Here is a 21,939-nt window from a genome sequence, read left to right on the forward strand (position 1 = left end):
ATGTACAGTGCTGTAAAAAAGGCATTTCTTGTGTTTTGATCAGACTTAAATGTTTCTGATTATCAGACAATAATAACCTGATTAAACACTAAATCAGCTTTACGTAAGCAAATCAACAAACTAAATACAAAAAGAAAATTAGTAAAGCAATAAACCAACTGGAATAAATCATTGTTTAATTAATAGCTACTGTAAAATGAAAGCTGAAATAGCTCTATGCGTGACATCAGTCAGCCATTGTTTCTGAGTGGCTGGACAGCAGCAGCCGCACCACGCAGGCTTTACACATTTACCAGGCGGAAGAAAAAGTAGCTCCCATTTAGGCAAGAATAATTATCGTCTGTATTTCAGCGTCTGAGACTCTCGACAAGGAAAATAAGAGGTAAAAGTTTAAACTGGTGTTTCTTCAGCTTTCCATGTAAAGTTTCTGAATTAAATTATTTCAAGAATTTAAACGTGAATACTTAATTCTTTGACAGGAAACGCTAATAGGTAGCTAACGTTAGCCGACCAAAGATGGCGGCGGTCCCATTTCAGAAACTAGGAACGGGACAGTCAAGTGTTTGTATGTTCAGCCTTTGTTGTAAAAATACATTTGCACATTTATTTATGGTAAAATTAGATTTTCGGACACCATTAAATTGAGCTGTTAATGACTCTTTGAGGCCAACCTTTGGTTGAACCGCGAATTCACCTTTCCAGCCGTTATGAACAGCTGGAACTGCCAGGAACCGTCGTGGGGATCCTGGAAAATCCTGGGGCGATTGATGCCCTTCAGTTTACATTGAAACAGAAAAAGTATTGCAAAAAAGAGTATCTTATATTAAAAACGTAGTTTTTCAAAATGTGCCATGAAACAAATGTTGTATGAATGCTTTCCCCCTTTCCAAAAGTTAAAATCAGTATCAGTCACCTAACTGACTTCTACAGTTTATTATTTAGCCAAAAGGTCAAGTTTGTGATTGTAGAGAGTTATCTTTTGGCTGTTAAACTCAATGGCAGAAACTCTTCATATTTTGATGTAAACAAAAAGGTATTCTGCTTGATTCCTTCTCCACACCTTGATTTTATTTTCTAAACTGACGATAAAAATGTATGTTTGTATTTTGTAATGTTTCTTGAGACTGTATTTGTTGTAAATTTACAGTAGGCTGCACTTAAACTGAGTGGGATTAAATTATTGCCTCAGCAGTTAGAACCATTTTTAAATTATGACTGTTTTCAGGGTCAAAATCTAGCAAATTCTTATTTTTGTTATTATTTTTCCACTATTGATGTGGATACCAGCTTTGGCTTGGCTTATAAAAAACATTAACGTAGTTATTAGCATCTAGAATAAATTACAAAATATAATATGGGGGAAGAATATTTAAGAATAGAATTATTTAATGTATAATTTCCTTGAATTCTTTACCATAATTAAACATGATAATCAGATAAGATAACAGGGACACAAATTTGTAAAAAATAAGTTTAATTTATTGCTTTTATATATTTATTTTATTCCAGTTTAATCAAGGATTGGATAGTACACAGTGTCACATCACAAATAGATAGATAGATAGATAGATAGATAGATAGATAGATAGATAGATAGATAGATAGATAGATAGATAGATAGATAGATAGATAGATAGATAGATAGATAGATAGATAGCATTTATTGTCATTGAACAGAATTCAACGAAATTTCCATTGCAGCTCCCGTGCAAAAGGTCAAATATATACAGTATAAATAAGCAAACACACAATAATAATAATAACAATATATACAACTAAATTAACTAAAGGCACTCAACCACACCAAAGAAGTAGCAGCAGGTCCAATTATGGCAAAGTACAGATAATGTGACAGTGCAAAGTGCAGAACAATATGGCCGTGTGGGGGTGGGGAATACCAAGCAACGCTTGTTTTGTACATAGATTTTCTATCCGCAAGCTATTAGCAATTTTTTTAAGACAGCAAAATTATAATTTATCCAGATATATTTAAAATTAAACCTCAAAATCAACATATTTTAATCAGCATTATGGCAGTGAGCATGATATTAGAAAATGAATGAACTGATTTGTTTTAATAAAGAAACAGAACCAATCAGATTTACAATCTATAACAGTAATCAGGTAAAGATAAATCACACTTCAAGAAAACTGGATAAGATTAAACTTAGCTTTTTTGACTAAATTTCTGTTGGTTAATATTTATAGATCTGATGCATTTATTTAGATTTTTCAAGGTTGATTTTACAACCATGTAAGGTTTAGCCTTTAAACTATTTTTGCTTTATGTTTTTAGTTTCTTCTGTGGATGAAAAGAAAAATGTTTACAGCTTGAAAGTCGCTGCCAAACGGTTCTGATCCTTTAGATCTGCATTGAATAACCAAAGCCAGAAACAAGCTGAATGTTATCAAGGAGAATTTTGGGCTAAAATTAAAACACCTGCTATCTCTGTTTCATATCTTGTAAATCAGAGAGTGTAAATGCTGCTTATCTGAAGATTTGGAGGCATAAAGCTAAGAGGAGAAGATGATGGCCTAAGAGGATGGAGGAGAAGTGAGGCTTTGTCACTCCACCGGTTGTCGTGGGGATGGAGGTTGTGGCATTTGTGATGTTGGTGGTGACGGCGGTGACGGCGTTGACCGTGGTGACGGCGGTGACGACAGTTGCTGGAGACAAGAGCGGTCCCAGTATCTTGGTCAGGAAGGACTGAAAATGGCTCAGCTTTTCAAAGGTCTTCATGCTGGCTCGTTTCCTTCTGTTGGAGGTATTCTCAAATGAAAGCACCACTGCCTGGAACCAGGAGCCGTCCTGCTTACACATGAGCGGACCACCAGAGTCGCCCTGAAACAGAGAGAAGACGTATCATCTGCTAAATATTCTGACTCAACCTTTTAAACCATCTTACCAGCCATTATGACTGACAGAAAAAACATTTTAACTAAAGTCCCTCTAGTTTCCCCACATTCACACCTCCAGCTAAGAGACCTCCAGCAGCTAATGGTTAGAGTCCAGTTTTCAGTTATTAAGATCGTACCAAAAGATCATTATGAGCTCTCCATGTCAAAACTAAATACAAGGGAAATGTTTTCAGACTAAAGCTGCTTATTTCAGCTTATGGGAGTTTGTCAGAGTTTACAGTAGATCCTGTATCACATATAGCAAAAACATGCATAAAACTTTTAATTTATTTTGTAGCTAAATAATTTTTTATTTACATTCACTGCTTAGAATGTGGGGCTAGGGTTATTCTTTATCAGGATACCTCTTTGCCTTATTCAATAAATAAAAATATAATTTCTGCATGTAGCATACAGAACAAATACTGATATTCTGTGAAAATGACTGCTTAGAATGTCTTTCTTTCTTGATAATTTGATATGTTTTTGATAATATTGTAATTCATCGAGATGCACCTGAAAATAGAATATGATTGATTTCCTGTTTTTCTATTGAAATCATACTGGGTTCAACACTTTTATCAGCTTAAATTAGGTTTTATAATGCTGGAAAACAAAATTCAGAATTCAACATAAACCACCGGTGTACCTGTCCCAGAGTAAAGTCTCCTGTGCACATGGTGTCTGCTGCTGATGCATTCCCACAGTTTAGCACTGTTGTCTGGAACTGCTGCAGAGGTTCGTTTGCTAAAGTTGGAGAAAATAAGGAAGCTGTAATTTCTGGTGAAGTGGTTTGATTTGCATTGGTTCTCCTGATGAGTCCAGCATCACCTCCTCCTGCTCCAGAGCTCCAGCCGGCGGCCCAGCATACAGCTCCCTCTGGGAATGTTCTTCCGTTGTCCAGGCAGATCGGCCAAACGTATTCGTTCAGGGGGGGGGGGGACGACAGCGTCAGCACTGCGATGTTGGTTCCTGTCAGGTTGCTCACGCTGATATTTACCACGTCCAACGACACCTCAAACTGGTTCACACCGTTCTGATTTAGCCGACCCAACACGACCGTCCACTCAGAGGCGTTAGGGGAGCTGAGGGAGAGAGGATGGACTGAATTAGAGCTGAGCAGATATTTACCTCACCAGTTTAAAAATTGAGTTAAGTTGGTCTCTATAATGTTGCCATTTTTCTTCTCCCATCATGCTCAGCTTCAGCGTACCCTGAGAAGCAGTTGGCGTTGGTCAGCACGTCTCTCTCAGACACCAGCGTCCCTCCACACACGTGCTGGCCGTTCTTCTGTAAGCTGGCCATCCACGGCCACTCACCGGCCGACGCCACAGACACTCCACCCGAAATCCTAGAAGCCAGTGGGGCCTGTCCACAGACCACACCTGGAGGAGGAAGACACAGGTAGACAGAATGAAACATCTCTCACAAACCCAAGCAATTTAAATTTAAACAATTTAAACCCACAATTATAGAGACTTGAAAACAAGAAATAATAAAAAAAAATACAATTAAAATGTGTTGGCATTCAGTGATGGCATAGTTACTTTAAAAAAGTAACTTTAATCGGATTACTGATTAATCCTTGAAAAAGTAACTTAGTTAGATTACTGATTACTTGATTTGGAAAGTAACTAAGTTACATTAAAAGTAACTTTTCTAGTTACTTTCAGCAGCTGCTGACAGTAATGTTCCACCACCTGTGGAAATTAGATAGAGCTTTGCCAAAACTTAATTGCAAATTATTTTATAATAGTAACATCAACAATGCATCTCCACTTATAAGGTTGATCTGAAGGGGAGATTGTTTAATGGTTACAAAAAACTTTAGTTATTTTTGCATGTTTTTGTGTGTTTCTATTGTCTGTAAAAGTCTTAAGAAGGATTTTAGATTCACCCTCCCTGACCCGGTCGCCAGGTTCTGTGTTTACTGTCAGAGCTCCTCCTGCGGCTCCACAGCTCACTAGGCTGCACAGATTTGTGACACTTATCTTAATATTAAAGATCATAATGGCATTTAGTTGCTCAACTTTACAGACGCGTTCATTCATTGCTGTTTTCATGTTTATTGTGCTGTTCATATTAGTCTTGATGTTTGCAGTTTTCTGGAGCGCAACACGAAACTCGACGTCATTCACAGCAAATATATTAACTTGACATTAACAAAGACACAGCGAGACGGATCATCCGGGAATAGATGAAATTGGAAGGCTTGACCAAAACTACCTGGATGTCAGACAAATTATGGGGCTTATTATGTGTCTCTGTTTATTTCCAAGCCCAAATAAGCGTTCAAAAAAAGGCCAAACATAACCCGCGACTCATTAAATTTACTTTAGAAAAAAACAAGCCCAAAGCTGCTTATAATAATCGCACTTGGCAACAGAAACTTAATAGTTTCTGTTTTTCCAGCAACAAAATGCGCTTCTCCCTGCATTGTTTCCATTTCTGTCACGGCGCGATCTGCTGACTGTCACAAGTATTATTCCCACAAGTACGCCTGTCACGATAGCTACTTGCTAATTTTGCTGAATGATTAATTGTCTCAAAAATTATTGCGATAAACAATAATATTGTTTGAAGACCTTTTTACACTGATTTAATGGAAATGACGTAATAATGCATGCGATTTCCTGTCAAAGATAGATACACTTTATTTTCAATAGAACACTAAACACTGAAACTGATGAACAAAATAAACAAAACAACCAAAAATAAAATGGATTCTCAGTTTCCATTAACAAAAAATGTACTTGAATAAAAACTAAACAACATAAAGCCAAAGTGGAAATAAATACTGCATTCAACCTAAAGACTGCAGATTATGAAGTCTGTATATTATGTTGCCCTTCAGTAATAATTAGATTTAAATAGAGAAAATGGGCACATCGACTACCTGATGCAATAGTTCACACTACAGGTTTTTTGCTACTATTTTTCCCCTTAGACAATCTTAGAACGTTGGTGGTTCTAAGATTGTCGCTTACGATTTTGTAACCGATCCTCCTGTAGTGTGTGGTGTGTTACGGTAGATCAGGGGGCTCAATACGTGGATCGCGGGAAGGTTTTGAGTTGATCTCGGCAGCAGGTGACAAACTGAACGCCGCCAGGACGATGAGACCAGAACTTCCTCTTCTGACGCGCTTCTCAAAATATTCACTAAGATCCAAAACGTTTGTAGCTTCATTAAAGAATAATAGGCAGGCGGTTGCCACGGCAACGGGCGTGCTTAACGACAAAGAGAGAGAGAGTAAAACGGTAGGAGAATCTCACTGAGGAAGAAATATACTGCATTAGGTTTTCTATCACTTTATTATTTCTGCTATAACTGATGTATATTCGCATATAAAATAAGTCAATAAAGTTTAATTTACAATTTTTATGTCTTTGTGTCATGAGGTAGATCTCAGTCGGCTGGTGAGAGAAAAAGTAGATCTTGGTCTCAAAAAGTTTGAGCACCCTGCGGTAGATCATGGTGGCTGCTCCGATCTAAATCAGGGATTTTCCCCGACTGGGAGCTTTAACACTTCCTGTTGAATGTAACAGGGAGCGAGTCAGAAAGCCTGGATTCTCCTTCCTGTTTTCTGAGGGGAAATTACAGAGGGGAATCCCAAACAGCTGACACCCCAAGTCCAGCGGACATTGGAGATGATATGTGGAAACAACATTAATATTTATTCAACATTTTGTGCAAAGAATATAGAAATGACAAGGGGAGGAGTTGGAGCGAAATTGCTACCGCAGTTGATAAACCCGGTAACTTTTCAGCTGTTCTTCGTTAACGTGACGTAAACAGGTTCTAATGATTTTCATTCAGTCAGGACTTTACGCTGACACTAGCCACATGCATTGCAGGTAGATTGTAGTAAAGCATTGATTAATGCCTGGTTTTAAAATTAGTTCACTGAACTTGTAGCCATTATTTTGTGCCCATTGTTGGACACCACACGGCAGGAACGAACCCGATCGAACCGTTATAACTAGGATTTCTGTCGGCTAATGTTTGGTCTGTCAGGTTTTGAAAATGGGCCGACAATCAGCCGACAACTCTAGTGCGCTAGGCTTTACACTAAGGAAATGAGGAAGGGAGGAGTCAGTGGAGAGCACCGGAGTTGAGCTTTTTTTCATTCGGTGTCATTAACAGAAAGAGAAAAAGGCCGGAAGAGACAATAATACGATAATTAAAATGACGTCGATAGGGGGCGTGCCATGGTGGCATAGTGGATAGCGTGACCCGTATTTGGAGGCCTTGAGTCCTCGATGCGGCCGTCGCGGGTTCGACTCCCGGAGCTGACGACATTTGCCGCATGTCTTCCCCCCTCTCCTTCCCCGTTTCCTGTCAGCCTACTATCATATAAGGGACACTAGAGCCCACAAAAGACCCCCTGGAGGGGTAAAAAAAAAAAAATGACATTGATAGTTTTAATTTATTGTACGATTAATTGATTTATCGTTTATCGCGACAGGCCTACCCACAAGTGATTGAGATCTTTTGGATCACGATCCCAAATGTCAAGGAGATTGTCGAAAACTTGACAGCATCTACGTTCAAAGATTCAGCATCTTTAAATAGACCAGGCAACAACAAAAAGCGAAAGAAGACCTGTGCATGTAATGTCTCAGATTGAAGCTGTCCCTCTGTATCATTAGAGGATAATGTTGATCTCTCTATGATAAAAGGACAGAAAACAAAAGGCTGATAATAAATACAATAAAACATGACAAGAATCAGGTTTACTGTTACCTCTATGATAGGCTACAGAAAGGAGACTTCTGTAAGCAAACATTTTTGTTGGTGCGATTATCACAGAACTGATACATCTTAGCATCCTTTTATAGGTTTTTTGTCCATCCATCCATCCATCCATCCATTTTCTTCTACTTATCCGGGGTCGAGTCACGGGGGTAGCAGCTTCAGAATTGAGGCCCAGACTTCCCTCTCCCCAGCCACTTTTTCCAGCTCCTCCAGGGGAATCCCAAGACATAGTCCCAGGGTCCTGGGTCTTCCCTGGGGCCTCCTCCCAGTGGGACGTGCTCGGAACACCCTCCTCAACTGGCTCCTCTCGACATGAAGGAGCAGCGGCTCTACTCTGAGTCCCTCCCGGATGACTGAGCTTCTCACCCTATCTCTAAGGGAGAGCCCAGCCACCCTACGGAGAAAACCCATTTCGGCCGCTTGTATCCGCGATCTCGTTCTTTCGGTCATGACCCAAAGCTCATGACCATAGATGAGGGTGGGAACATAGATTGACCGGTAAATCGAGAGCTTCGCTTTTTGGCTCAGCTCTCTCTTCACCACGACGAACCAGTACAGTGCCCGCTTGACGGCAGACACTGCGCCAATCCGCCTGTCGACCTCCTGCTCCCTTCTTCCCTCATTCGTGAACAAGATCCCGAGATACTTGAACTTTTCCACTTGGGGCAGGACACCCCCCCAACCCGGATAAGGCACTCTACCCTTTTCCGGTTCAAGACTATTGCCTCAGATTTGGAGGTACTGATCCTTATCCCGGCCGCTTCACACTCGGCTGCGAACCGTTCCAGTGAGAGCTGCAGATCACGGCCTCATGCAAACAGGACCACATCATCCGCCAAAAGCAGAGATGCGATCCTAAGGCCACCAAATCGGATCCCCTCAACACCTTGGCTGCGCCTAGAAATTCTGTCCATGAAAATAATGAACAGAATCGGTGACAAAGGGCAGCCCTGGCGGAGTCCAACTCTTACTGGAAACGAGCCTGACATACTGCCGGCAATGCGGACCAGACTCTGATACCGGTCCTACAGGGACCTGACAGCCCATATCAAAGGGCCTGGCACCCCATAGGGCCAGGTAACTCACAGGGCTCCCCGAGGGACACGGTCGAACGCCTTCTCCAAGTCCACAAAACACATGTAGACTGGTTGGGCGAACTCCCAGAACCCTCCAGGACCCTGCCGAGGGTGTAGAGCTGGTCCAGTGTTCCACGACCAGGACGAAAACCACACTGCTCTTCCTGAATCCGAGGTTCGACTATCCGACGGACCCTCCTCTCCAGGACCCCTGAATAGACCTTGCCAGGGAGGCTTAAGAGTGTGACTCCTCTATAATTGGAGCACACCCTCCTGTCCCCCTTTTTGAACAGGGGGACCACCACCCCAGTCTGCCAATCCAGGGGAACTGCCCCCCGATGTCCATGCAATATTGCAGAGCCAACACAACCCTACAACATCCAGAGCCTTAAGGAACTCCGGGCGAATCTCATCCACCCCCGGGGCCTTGCCACCGAGGAGCTTTTTAACCTCCCCGGCGACCTCGTCCCCAGAAATTGGAGAGCCCAACCCAGAGTTCCCAGACTCAGCTTCCTCAATGGAAGGCATGTTGGTGGGATTGAGGAGGTCTTCGAAGTATTCTGCCCACCGGCCCACAACATCCCGAGTTGAGGTCAGCAGCACACCATCCCCACTATAAACAGTGTTGGTGCTGTACTGCTTCCCCCTGCCCCCGAGACGCCGGATCAGAATCGCCTCGAAGCCGTACGGAAGTCTTTCTCCATGGGCTCTCCAACTCCTCCCACGCCCGAGTTTTTGCCTCAGCAACCACCCGAGCCGCATGCCGCTTCGCCCGCCGGTAACAATCAGCTGCTTCCGGAGTCCCACATGCCAAAAAGGCCCGATAGGACTCCTTCTTCAGCCTGAGAGCATCCCTCACCGAAGGTGTCCACCAACAGGTTCGAAGGTTGCCGCCGCGACAGGCACCGACAACCTTGCGGCCACAGCTCAGATGAGCCGCCTCGACAATGGAGGCACGGAACATGGTCCACTCAGACTCCATGTCCCCCACCTCCCCCGGTACATGTTCGAAGTTTTGCCGGAGATGGGAGTTAAAGCTCCGTCTCACAGGGGATTCAGCCAGACGTACCCAGCAGACCCCTCACAACATGTTTGGGCCTGCCAGGCCTGACCGGCTTCCTCCCCCACCACCACTCAAAGAGGACCCATGTTTCCTCTTCGAGCCAACTCACCACCAGGTGGCTCCGCACCTCTCTTCACCCGAGTGTCCAAGACATATGGCTACAGATCCGATGAAACGATGACAAAGTTGATCATCGAACTGCGGCCTAGGGTGTCTTGGTGCCAAGTGCACGTGTGGACACCGTTATGCTTGAACATGGTGTTCGTTATGGACAATCTGTGACGAGCACAAAAGTCCAACAACAGAACACCGCTCGAATTCAGATTGGGGGGGCCGTTCCTCCCAACCACGCCCCTCCAGGTCTCACTGTCATTGCCCACATGAGCGTTGAAGTCCCCCAGCAGAACAAGGGAGTCCCCTGGAGGGGCACTCTCCAGTACCCCCTCTAAGGACTCCAAGAAGGGTGGGTAATCTGAACTGTCGTTCGGCCCATAAGCACAAACGACAGTCAGCACCCGCCCCCCCACCCGTAGGCGGAGGGAGGCTACCCTCTCGTTCACCGGGGTAAACCCCAATGTACAGGCGCCGAGATGGGGAGCAACAAGTATGCCCATTCCTGCCTGACGCCTCTCACCTGGGCAACTCCAGAGTGGAAGTATGTCCAGCCCCTCTCAAGGAGACTGGTTCCAGAACCAGAGCCATGCGTCGAGGTGAGACCGACTATTTCTAGCTGGAACCTCTCAACCTCACACACTAGCTCCGGCTCCTTCCCCACCAGAGGTGACATTCCACGTCCCAAGAGCCAGCTTCTGCAACCGAGGATCAGACTGCCAGGCCCCCTCCCTCAGCCCCCACCCATCACACACTGCACCTGACCCCTTTGGCCCCTCTCACGGGTGGTGGGCCCATGGGAGTGGGGACCCATGTTTCCTCTTCGGGCTGAGCCCGGCCACCAGGCGCTCGCCATCGTGCCCTCCCTCCAGGCCTGGCTCCAGAGTGGGGCCCCAGTGACCCGCGTCCGGGTGAGGGAACGCCAAATCCAAAGTTGCCGTTCGTCATCGGGGTCTTCGGGCTGCGCCTTGTCTGGTCTCTCACCTAGGACCTGGCTGCCTTGGTGACCCTACCAGGGGCATGAAGCCCCAGACAGCAGTAATCCTAGGATCAGTGGAGCACTGAAACCCCTCCACCGCAATAAGGTGGCAGCCCAAGGAGAGGTAGGTTTTTTTGTTTTATCACAAAATCAATTAAATCAAGACACTCACGCTGAGCTTCACTTGTTGTGGTTGGTGGATGCGTTGTAAGGTTGGAGGTTGTACAGGAAACGTTTAAGTCACTGTTCGTCCTGTTGGATGTGAAGGTGATGAAGCCTGGCTGGTTCGTGTTGATAACGCTGTTGATCCAGCTCTCATACTGGGACACTCTTGCATAGCCTGATGGGAAATATGACTTGGCACAATCAACAGTAAAACTCACAATTCCAGCCTGAATCCATCGATCACCCTGCTTGGTCACTAGTGGACCTCCAGAATCGCCCTGTAAGACCAGAAACATTTTGTTTGAAGAAATCAGTGCACAAAGTGGAATCTGATAAAAACAGGTAAGACTTACAAAACATGGTCCCTTCCCTCCTTCGCGAAACCCCGCACATATCATGTTGTCATTAATCAGGTCACCTAATTCACTGTAATCACAACTGCATTGGCCATTTCCCACAATATCTGCCTCAACTTCCAAAAGGTTTCCTGGTGAAGGAAGTGGATCTAAAGGAGACACAAAATCAGATTAACAATAAAAGTTTTAAAAAAATGAAGAGATCAAAATAATTGTACTACAGTATCAGGAAACTGCCACAGCATTTTAATGACAGATTTACCCAGTTATTTACGATTTAATGGACAAAGCTGTTATCTGTACTATTTTGATGCGTTTGCTGACTGATAGAAATAAAATAATAACCTATATAAATACTAATCAGTATGTTTCTGAGTATGTTGAAGGAGGACCTGCTGAAGGATGCAGAGACAGGCGGTGCCAGCTTGTTCTAATCAGACGGCTGCTCAGCAGAAGGACATCCTATTCTTCATGTTTATAATAAGATAGTTTATAGCCTAATGGTGCTGATACAGTCATACTGTTCATAGTAAATGTTCTAGTTTATCTTATAAAACTGTGAATCAAATTGCAACTGCATATGTTTTGATAAGAGCTGTAATGTGCGTTGTAACTAGGGATGATTTTCAATAAAAATAGGTGCAGCAGATTGTGTTTTCAGAATAGGCAGAGATTGTAACTGAAACACGTCTCTGTCCGTTCTCGTGAGTAAAAAGAAACTAGCTCTCTCTTGTCTTTTTCTGTGTATTTCAATGTTCTAGGTGCATAAACCTGACACTGACCATTAATGGCATTAAATTATTTCCGGCTCACCATTAAATCCGATGTTGCCCCAGCCAGTAACCCAGGATGGATCCCCGCTGTAGAAGGAGCTGCTTGAGGCCGCCAGGCAGACCGGGGAGATGTAACTGGTGAAATTCACTGGCTCAGACATCTTCAGCAGGGCAATGTCATTGTTGGGAAAACTGTAGTTAGGGTGAGAAGTGATCTGTACTACTTTCCGAACAACTTCGTTTGGGTTGGATCCCTCCTGACTCTGACGGCCCAGATATACCGTCACAAGAGATGGGATCCCAGCAAGCCTGTCAAAAGAGTTGGAAACAAAAGAGAAAGATAATTTTATACTTAGTTAAACTGTGATGGATTGAAATTTGGTTATTTCAGAGGCTGTCTAGTCTGATTTGGCTGAAGCAGTGGCCAAATTCAGCCAGCAGGGGGAGTCTAGCGCTAGCTATAGTGAAGAGCACCGGAACTTCCTCCTTAGTTAATAATTACCGTTGGAGCAGAAGCACCGTGTCCAGCTCTTTTATTAAAATACTCCCCATCTTCAGGTATGAGTATATACGTATATATACAAGCCTGTATATTGTAAATGAGTTTATTAACTTTCAGAAAGCTGTGGGGTTTTTTGGCACTCCGAATGTTAAATTCTGTTGTTAGCTCCGTTGTTAGCGCTGTTGCTAACATACTGCTGTTTCAACGTTGATATCTCTGTGTATGTTTGTAAGCTAAATCGAGTTAATAATAACCGTTGGAGCAGAAGCACCGTGTCCAGCTCTTTTATTAAAATACTCCCCTTCTTCGGGGCATTTACAAAACCACCAATGAGATAAGAGAATAAATGTTGCCTTATGTAATCTGCTATACACAGGTATTGTTAGCTTCAGCTCCTCTGTATTAAAGAGTGTGAAAACAGTCGAGCTCTCCATGATGATCTCTTATGAATCAACGTCTCCCAGCGACAGAACAGTCTCTGAACTCAACTTTTATGTTCTCAGAATATTCGTTTTCTCCACCGTGAGTCTTCATATTATTTTGGTCTGTTGCTGAAATGGAGCAACAATTTGTCCAACTTGAAGGCTTTCATTTCCTTTTTACTTTAACATCTGCTTTATTAAGTCAGAACTTTTAGCATATAGGGTACTTTATTTTAATTGCAGGTTTTATAAATGCCTTATTGCTGATAGTGTGTTTATAATAACTGAATAGAGGTATTTTTGTGTATCTTAATTTTATTTTCAGTAAAAATTAAAGAAAAACTGAAGCTGCTGCTTCACCACTTCTTTTCCAACTGATCAGTTATATCTGGCTCTCAGATGAGTTATTTTGGTGGTCTTGTTGCTTACCCTTCAACACAGTGAGCTGCAGTCAGCACCCACTGGTCGTTGACCAGAGATCCTCCACAGAAGTGGCTGAACAGGTGCAGACTGACCTGCCAGGGCCAGCTGCCTGCAGGAGCTGCCTCTCCTCCAACAATCCTGGTGTTGAGTGAAGGTTGACCACAAACTGAGAAAACCAGGAGATGGGATTTTAATTCTGCTCTGAGCGATGTCAGATAGACACTCAGCAGGCTGATCCTGGGATATATCTGAGGGATTCCCGTCAAGTCTCCCGTTTTGGCCAGGAAACTACCGTTTTTTACCCCCTTTCCTGCCGTAGTCCCATATTACTATTTCCCATAAATATCCCTGATTGTGCCGCCAGCTGTCACGTTAGTTGCTCTCCCAAGTCTTACGGTATGGTATACAATTCCCTCCTCCTGCCTTACGTAATTACTCTGTGTTCGTGTAGCTCCCCCAGGCCCTCATCGCCGGACAGCAGCATATACTGTATTCTGAACACCAAAACCTGACCAGTATGATTTGAGGTCAAGATATAGAACTGGTTTTCTTCCATGTATGAGAACTGCTTTAGTGTTACCATCAAATTGTTTAACAAAGATTATGCAAGTAGTACCTTCAGATATGTTTATTGTTGTCTGGGTGAAGGAGGGTGTACAGGAAACATTGCGGTCACTTTCAGTCCCTTTGGATTTGAAGTCAATGAAGCCTGGCTGGTTTCTGGTGATGTGACTGTTGATCCAGTCATTGTACTGGGACACTCTCGCATAGACTGCTGGGAAATATGGCTTGGCACAACCAACAGTAAAACTCACAATTCCAGCCTGAATCCATCGATCACCCTGCTTGGTCACTAGTGGACCTCCAGAATCGCCCTGTAAGACCAGAAACATTTTGTTTGAAGAAATCAGTGCACAAAGTGGAATCTGATAAAAACAGGTAAGACTTACAAAACATGGTCCCTTCCCTCCTTCACGAAACCCCGCACATATCATGTTGTCATTAATCAGGTCACCTAATTCACTGTAATCACAACTGCATTGGCCATTTCCCACAATATCTGCCTCAACTTCCAAAAGGTTTCCTGGTGAAGGAAGTGAATCTAAAGGAGACACAAAATCAGATTAACAATAAAAGTTTTAAAAAATGAAGAGATCAAAATAATTGTACTACAGTATCAGGAAACTGCCACAGCATTTTAATGACAGATTTACCCAGTTATTTACGATTTAATGGACAAAGCAGTTATCTGTACTATTTTGATGCGTTTGCTGACTGATAGAAATAAAATAATAACCTATATAAATACTAATCAGTATGTTTCTGAGTATGTTGAAGGAGGACCTGCTGAAGGATGCAGAGACAGGCGGTGCCAGCTTGTTCTAATCAGACGGCTGCTCAGCAGAAGGACATCCTATTCTTCATGTTTATAATAAGATAGTTTATAGCCTAATGGTGCTGATACAGTCATACTGTTCATAGTAAATGTTCTAGTTTATCTTGTAAAACTGTGAATCAAATTGCAACTGCATATGTTTTGATAAGAGCTGAAATGTGCGTTGTAACTAGGGATGATTTTCAATAAAAATAGGTGCAGCAGATTGTGTTTTCAGAATAGGCAGAGATTGTAACTGAAACACGTCTCTGTCCGTTCTCGTGAGTAAAAAGAAACTAGCTCTCTCTCTTGTCTTTTTCTGTGTATTTCAATGTTCTAGGTGCATAAACCTGACACTGACCATTAATGGCATTAAATTATTTCCGGCTCACCATAAAATCCGATGTTGCCCCAGCCAGTAACCCAGGATGGATCCCCGCTGTAGAAGGAGCTGCTTGAGGCCGCCAGGCAGACCGGGGAGATGTAACTGGTGAAATTCACTGGCTCAGACATCTTCAGCAGGGCAATGTCATTGTTGGGAAAACTGTAGTTAGGGTGAGAAGTGATCTGTACTACTTTCCGAACAACTTCGTTTGGGTTGGATCCCTCCTGACTCTGACGGCCCAGATATACCGTCACATCAGATTGGATCCCAGCAAGCCTGTCAAAAGAGTTGGAAACAAAAGATAAAAATAATTTTACATTTACCGGGTTTTCCACACTATAAGGTGCACCACATTATAAGGCGCACCTTCAATGAATGGCCTTATTTTAAAACTTTTCATATATAAGTCGCACCGCATTATAAGGTACATAGAATAGACTCTACAGTCGAGGCTGGAGTTACGTTATGCATCCATTAGATGGAGCTGCGCTAATGGGAATGTCAGCAAAATAGTCAGATAGGTCAGTAAAACTTTATTAATAGAACCAGCGTTCTGAAAACTCTGTTCATTCCCAAAATGAATAAACAGCTGTTTTATTATTTTCCTGAGGTAAAGTCAGTGACGTGGTATTTTGGTGACACAGTTTATCTTTTAACAACAGCAAGGTATAAGATATAGTGGAGAGGAACTTTTCCTCGATTCAATAAACACGTAAAAAACAGTCTGATGCTGTTACGATAAATCAAACGTTAGTACAATCACAATATACAATATATCCACTTCCACTATAACCATTGATTCGTTCATGTTAAATTCTCTGCTGCTGCTCTGTTCCCGTGTTCTACTGCATCACTGATCGCCTTGAGCTTAAACTCTGCGGCGTAAGCTCGTCTCTTAATAGGAGCCATTTTGGGGTCTTTACACAAAACCCAGCGTGCACCGCGCGCTTCTTCTTCTACGGGGGAAAATGAAGTCGGCGGCTGCTTACCGTAGTTGCGAGACCAGTTGTGGCTCAATATTGGTCCATATATAAGGCGCACTGGATTATAAGGCGCACTGTCGGCTTTTGAGAAAATTTAAGGTTTTTAGGTGCAACTTATAGTGCGGAAAATACGGTAGTTAAACCCCCAATGAGATAAGAGAATAAATGTTGCCTTATGTAATCTGCTATACACAGGTATTGTTAGCTTCAGCTCCTCTGTATTAAAGAGTGTGAAAACAGTCGAGCTCTCCATGATGATCTCTTATGAATCAACGTCTCCCAGCGACAGAACAGTCTCTGAACTCAACTTTTATGTTCTCAGAATATTCGTTTTCTCCACCGTGAGTCTTCATATTATTTTGGTCTGTTGCTGAAATGGAGCAACAATTTGTCCAACTTGAAGGCTTTCATTTCCTTTTTACTTTAACATCTGCTTTATTAAGTCAGAACTTTTAGCATATAGGGTACTTTATTTTAATTGCAGGTTTTATGAATGCCTTATTGCTGATAGTGTGTTTATAATAACTGAATAGAGGTATTTTTGTGTATCTTAATTTTATTTTCAGTAAAAATTAAAGAAAAACTGAAGCTGCTGCTTCACCACTTCTTTTCCAACTGATCAGTTATATCTGGCTCTCAAATGAGTTATTTTGCTGGTCTTGTTGCTTACCCTTCAACACAGTGAGCTGCAGTCAGCACCCACTGGTCGTTGACCAGAGATCCTCCACAGAAGTGGCTGAACAGGTGCAGACTGACCTGCCAGGGCCAGCTGCCTGCAGGAGCTGCCTCTCCTCCAACAATCCTGGTGTTGAGTGAAGGTTGACCACAAACTGAGAAACAATGAGATTAAAACCTGAATGGTAAATCCTTTCTGACCATTGTCAGATGAATACAAAACAGAATAACCCAGAGATCGTGTGACACGGTTAAAACTGATCTGAGGTCCAAATATAGAAGTTGATTGAACATATTCAGCAATGCAACACTGCTTATGTGTTACCATCAAATAGTCTTCTTGTAGGGTTTGTGTGTAGTACCTTCAGATATGTTTATTAATGCGGTGAAGGTGGGAGTTGTCAGAGTTGTCGTTGTGGTTGGTGGATGCGTTGTAGGGTTCGAGGTTGTACTGGAAACGTTTAAGTTGCTGGACGTGAAGATGATGAAGCCCGGCTGGTTGGTGTTGATAATGCTGTTGATCCAGCTCTCATACTGGGATACTCTGGTGTAGACTCCTGGGAAATTTGGCTTAGCACATCCTTCTCCAAAACTTACAACTCCTGATTGAATCCAGCGGTTCCCCTGCTTGCTCACCATCGGACCTCCTGAATCCCCCTGGAAGATCAGAACATTTTTCCAGATGAGAAGAGAACTACTGTCTGCAGACAGTAACAAACTGATGTAACAGATGATCACCTGACAGGAGTCCTTCCCTCCCGCTAGCAACCCGGCACATATCATGTTGTCAGTAATGGCGCTGTCCCCATAGCTAGACTTGCACTGCGAATTCCCCACAACTGGCACCTCCACCTCCATCAGGTTTTGAGGAGACGGAAGAGAGACTGAGGAGACACATTATAATGTGGTAAAAACCTGGTTTATCTCTTCACTTCTCTGTATATTGTTGGTTTACAACCCACCTCCACTCCCAATGTTTCCCCAGCCAGTGATCCAGGAGTTAACCCCGCTGGAGAAGATGCTGCCTGAGGCGGCCAGGCAGACTGGTGATATATAACTGGTGAAGGTGACTGGTAGAGAGAGCTTCAGGAGAGCAATGTCATTGTTGGAAGTTACAGAATCATAGTTAGGGTGATAAATTATCTGTGCTGCCGTCCGAGAGACTTCGTTTGGGTTGGATCCCTCCTGACTCTGACGACCCAGATACACCGTCACTGTCACACCATTAAGCCTAATAAATGAAAACATCTAATTAATTAACATTTAACTTCATCACATCAAGATTCAGGATTTACTTGAAACACCTGTTGGTGAACTTTGTATGTGTGCACTGTAAAACATTTAGTTGTGTCTTCTATCTTCTACTCTTAAGTCAAATAAATTTACAGAGTTTTAGATTTTGAACCTAAATGTGAGTTTGTGAAAGATAAATCTACAGTAGTAAGTTGTTAACTTTCTATTAATTTTGTCAAACCTCCAAAAGCTGAATAAATTCGATTTTTAGCTTAGCACTAAGAAAAAGACAGGAGTGGGAACTATTTCCCAGAGTGCTTAGGGGCATGTTTTTGTATCGTGAGTCAGATGGAAATGTGTTACATGGATCTGACTTTCATGTGTTATTAAGGCAAATGTTTATTTTAATGAAACTGACATTTTGCAAAGCTTGAAGATAATATTCTGTTCACACTAAATGTTTCTGAGCAGAATTCATTGTGATGTTTAATAAAAGTCATTATTAGATCAGACATTTTGTTCATGCAATTTGAAACAAGAATTTAAATTATTCTAAAGTAAAATAAGTAGTTATTGTAACTTGGTATTGTGAGCAAATAAAATAGAGGAATGTTTGATCTTTCACTAGGTCAGGGTAGTTTTTTTCTTGCATATTGTGAAATAATTAGTTGGTTTAAATTACAGCATTAAGTTAAATTTCACAATTCAAGAATAATAACCTTAAAAAACAATGTTTAGACATCTTGTCTCTTGTTGTTAAATCAACTTGATGAAGTTCAGTTTCTGAGTTAAAACCAAAACAGTTTTTTTGTTAATGTAAATTAATAAGAAGTCTTTCTTTCAAGTTAAACCACCTTCAATGTTTTACAGTGTAGATGACAACACTTAAAGAACATTAAACTCAGTTTTATTAAATTATTTTATACATTATCACATCCATGTTCATTAGTCATGGTAGTTTAGATGTTTGAACATTTTGTGCCTGACAGGAAAATGAAGACGAGATCTAAACTTCACATATTTACAAGTGTAACGTGAATGGATCTGAATCAGTTTATGAACTGATCAATTGTCTGGCACTGGGATGTTTCCTCTAGTCTTGTTACTTACCATACAACACAGTGAGCTGCAGTCAGCACCCACTGGTTGTTGATCAGAGATCCTCCACAGAAGTGGCTGGAGGTTTGCAGACTGGCCTGCCAGGGCCAGCTGCCTGCAGGAGCTACCTCTCCTCCAACAATCCTGGTGTTGAGTGAAGGTGAAGGTTGACCACAAACTGAGAAAAATAGAAACTCAACATTTATTCTGCTCTATTTTCATCCAATCACAGCAAGTCTGTCCCAATAGTAACTGTAGGAAAGCTGATTTCATGTGTGAAGGTTTAGAGAAGACTTGACCTACCGGAGAGCTGTGAGTCACACTCTGAAAAATGGGGAGAACAAATACATATTTTCATAAATCTTTAAAATGCATTTCTTTGATGTGTTTTCCTGTTTCAGTTCTGTACTAAACAGTAGCCATAGCTCCTGATTAAGGGATGCAGACGTGGCAAACAGGATATACTCTGCTCATACACAAATACAGCTACTTCATAATAATTAATGAATTTTTAGAAGATTTTGTAACAGAAGCAGCAGATTGCAGGTTCCTGGGTTGTGTTGGTTTGTGCATTTAAGTGTGAAATGAAACCTGCTTGTCCTTTGCTCACCTCCAGCTGTGTATGGAGAAACGTTTTGTAACGATGCAACAGTAAACTTTAGCATATTTCATTGAGATTTTACATGATGGCCCAACACAAAGCTGTACATAAAACTAGTTTTCAATATTTTTTACAGTTAATATTAGACAGCTGTGCAATGCATTTACATCCAACCTCATTAACTATGACACCCCTAGATAAAATCCTATGAAACCAGTTGCCTCCACACGTAACTAGTTAATAGGGTTAACCTGTATGTAATTTAATCATGGTGTTCAGTTGAAATATTGGCGTTCCCAGTACGACGACTGGGAATGCCTAGTCATACTGTTCAGGAAGGAAACGGGTTCTGTTTGTTCTGTTGTTGTTGGAAAACCAAAGGATCAGGTTTAGATGCTGGCTAGAGCTGCTGACAGGTCTGAATTCACTAAAGGTCACTCAGCTAGGAAGAAGCCAGTACTCTCAAAGCAACTTAATCAGAATTTAGTTTTTGTATTGTTCATGTGTGGATCAAGTAAATTTAGTTTGGGAAAGAATGTTTCCAGACTCTTTCTGTTTTCCTGGTGTGTAAAACTCTGACATTTTCCAAAAACAGTTTCTCAAGAAAGTGAAATAACTTTCCGACTGATCATTTGTAACAGATGGTGAAATGGACCTGAAAGCCTCCTGTTGTCCACTGTGATGTGGTTTTTCTCACAGTCATCAATTGGCCATGTTGATGTTTAGAAACAAAGTTCATATTTTTGAGATTTCCAATTTTAGAGGATAAAAAACATCACTGAGTTTTTCTCAACAGTAGCAGTCACTGTAAGTCGTTTAATTTCTCTGTCCTGAACTAACATTATATCTTCTGTAATGCCCAATAAACAAATAATAGTTTTTTTAAGCTGGTCGCGTTCAACCGGATTTGTAACTTGTCACGCATCATACAAGTTATTTTGAAACCTCAGCGGTTTCCTATTCTACCAATTTATTTCTGCATCTGATTCTGATAAATGAAGGTAAAAAGAGTTCATATGTTTACAAAGGAAATACTTAGAAAAAGCAGACGAGGTGAAACTCCTTGGTCAGTTAATTTACCATATAGCAGCATTATTTACTCAGTAATGACACCTGTTATTCAGGAGGAACTCTAGTGAGTCTGGGGAAATAATATGCCACAAACATTGTTAGGATGTCTTAGTTTAAGCTCTTACATCGACCTTTTGGACTGAATAAAAACCTCTGCTCTCTTAGTCATGCAAAAAACAAAAAAGCTTAACTTTGAAAGCATTTTTAAAGAGCATGCTGTATCAGGTGCTGCAGATATCAGAAGAAAAGTAACTATTTCTGTGTTAGATTAGAATAAAACATCCCCAAACAATTTAGACATTAAAACATCTTTCAAACTTTCCAGAAGATGGGTGTAGACGATCGCTGCAGTTAGTATGCTATTTCCAAGCTTATATTTTTCTCTAATACTGTAAGTTTGTCCTCACTCAAGGACAAACTTACTGGTCCTTGAGTTATTAATTTTTGTAATCTTATTGCCTTGTTTGAATCATCATCATGCCTTAATTTGTCTACAACATTGCTGCTGGTACACCTGACAATAAAGGACTTTTCTGTTCAGTTTTTCTAATCTTTGCTTTCTTACCGTTGATCAGCAGCGTCAGCAGAGCCGCCACACAGATCAGCTTGTTGAAGGCCATCACTGTCACTCGTCTGCAGCTGATCTGCTCTTGTTTATATAGCCAACATGCAACTTTTTAATGACACCCACAATGACTCATCTGCTCAGCGACATACCAACAACTCACCTGATGTTCATAATATGCAGGAAGTGAACAGGCATCTTATCTGGGTGTTATGAGCATTAATTTGTGGAAAAATGATCTTAATAAAACATACAGATGGATGTTAATGTAGTGAAAAACAGATCATTTTCTATTTATTACAGGTGCTATATTGTCCCAAGTACCAGTATAGTCAAGCAGTATAAAAATCAAGGACTGGTACTTCTGTGAGGTGAACTATGATTGATAATTTAATAACAAAGTTATGCAGGAACTTTGCCAACATACGG

At 41.8% G+C, this 21,939-nt stretch overlaps 1 protein-coding gene across 3 annotated transcripts; it reads right to left on the bottom strand.

Moving 5' to 3' along the window:
- Nucleotides 1–1,751: 1,751 nt before the first annotated feature.
- Nucleotides 1,752–21,570, bottom strand: LOC102225596 (transmembrane protease serine 9-like). 3 transcript variants are annotated; one of them, XM_023348881.1, is made up of 17 exons: nt 21,511–21,570; nt 19,577–19,597; nt 19,286–19,451; nt 17,905–18,173; nt 17,681–17,826; nt 17,305–17,599; nt 16,938–17,097; nt 15,292–15,560; nt 14,475–14,626; nt 14,141–14,399; nt 13,531–13,690; nt 12,218–12,486; nt 11,056–11,553; nt 4,112–4,283; nt 3,730–3,983; nt 3,548–3,645; nt 1,752–2,842 (listed from the first exon to the last, which is right to left on the bottom strand). In XM_023348881.1, the coding sequence occupies exons 1-17, from the start codon at nt 21,563–21,565 to the stop codon at nt 2,489–2,491; spliced, it is 3,597 nt and encodes a 1,198-aa protein (XP_023204649.1). In that variant the 5' UTR covers nt 21,566–21,570; the 3' UTR covers nt 1,752–2,488. The 3 variants fall into 3 exon arrangements, with proteins under 3 accessions (XP_023204649.1, XP_023204648.1, XP_023204647.1); XM_023348880.1 differs by having other exon boundaries at nt 11,056–11,326; nt 11,402–11,553; nt 14,141–14,626; XM_023348879.1 differs by having other exon boundaries at nt 14,141–14,626.
- Nucleotides 21,571–21,939: the final 369 nt, after the last annotated feature.

The sequence above is a fragment of the Xiphophorus maculatus genome, chromosome 16 (genome assembly GCF_002775205.1).
Source record: "Xiphophorus maculatus strain JP 163 A chromosome 16, X_maculatus-5.0-male, whole genome shotgun sequence".
Classification (NCBI taxonomy): Eukaryota; Metazoa; Chordata; class Actinopteri; order Cyprinodontiformes; family Poeciliidae; genus Xiphophorus; species Xiphophorus maculatus.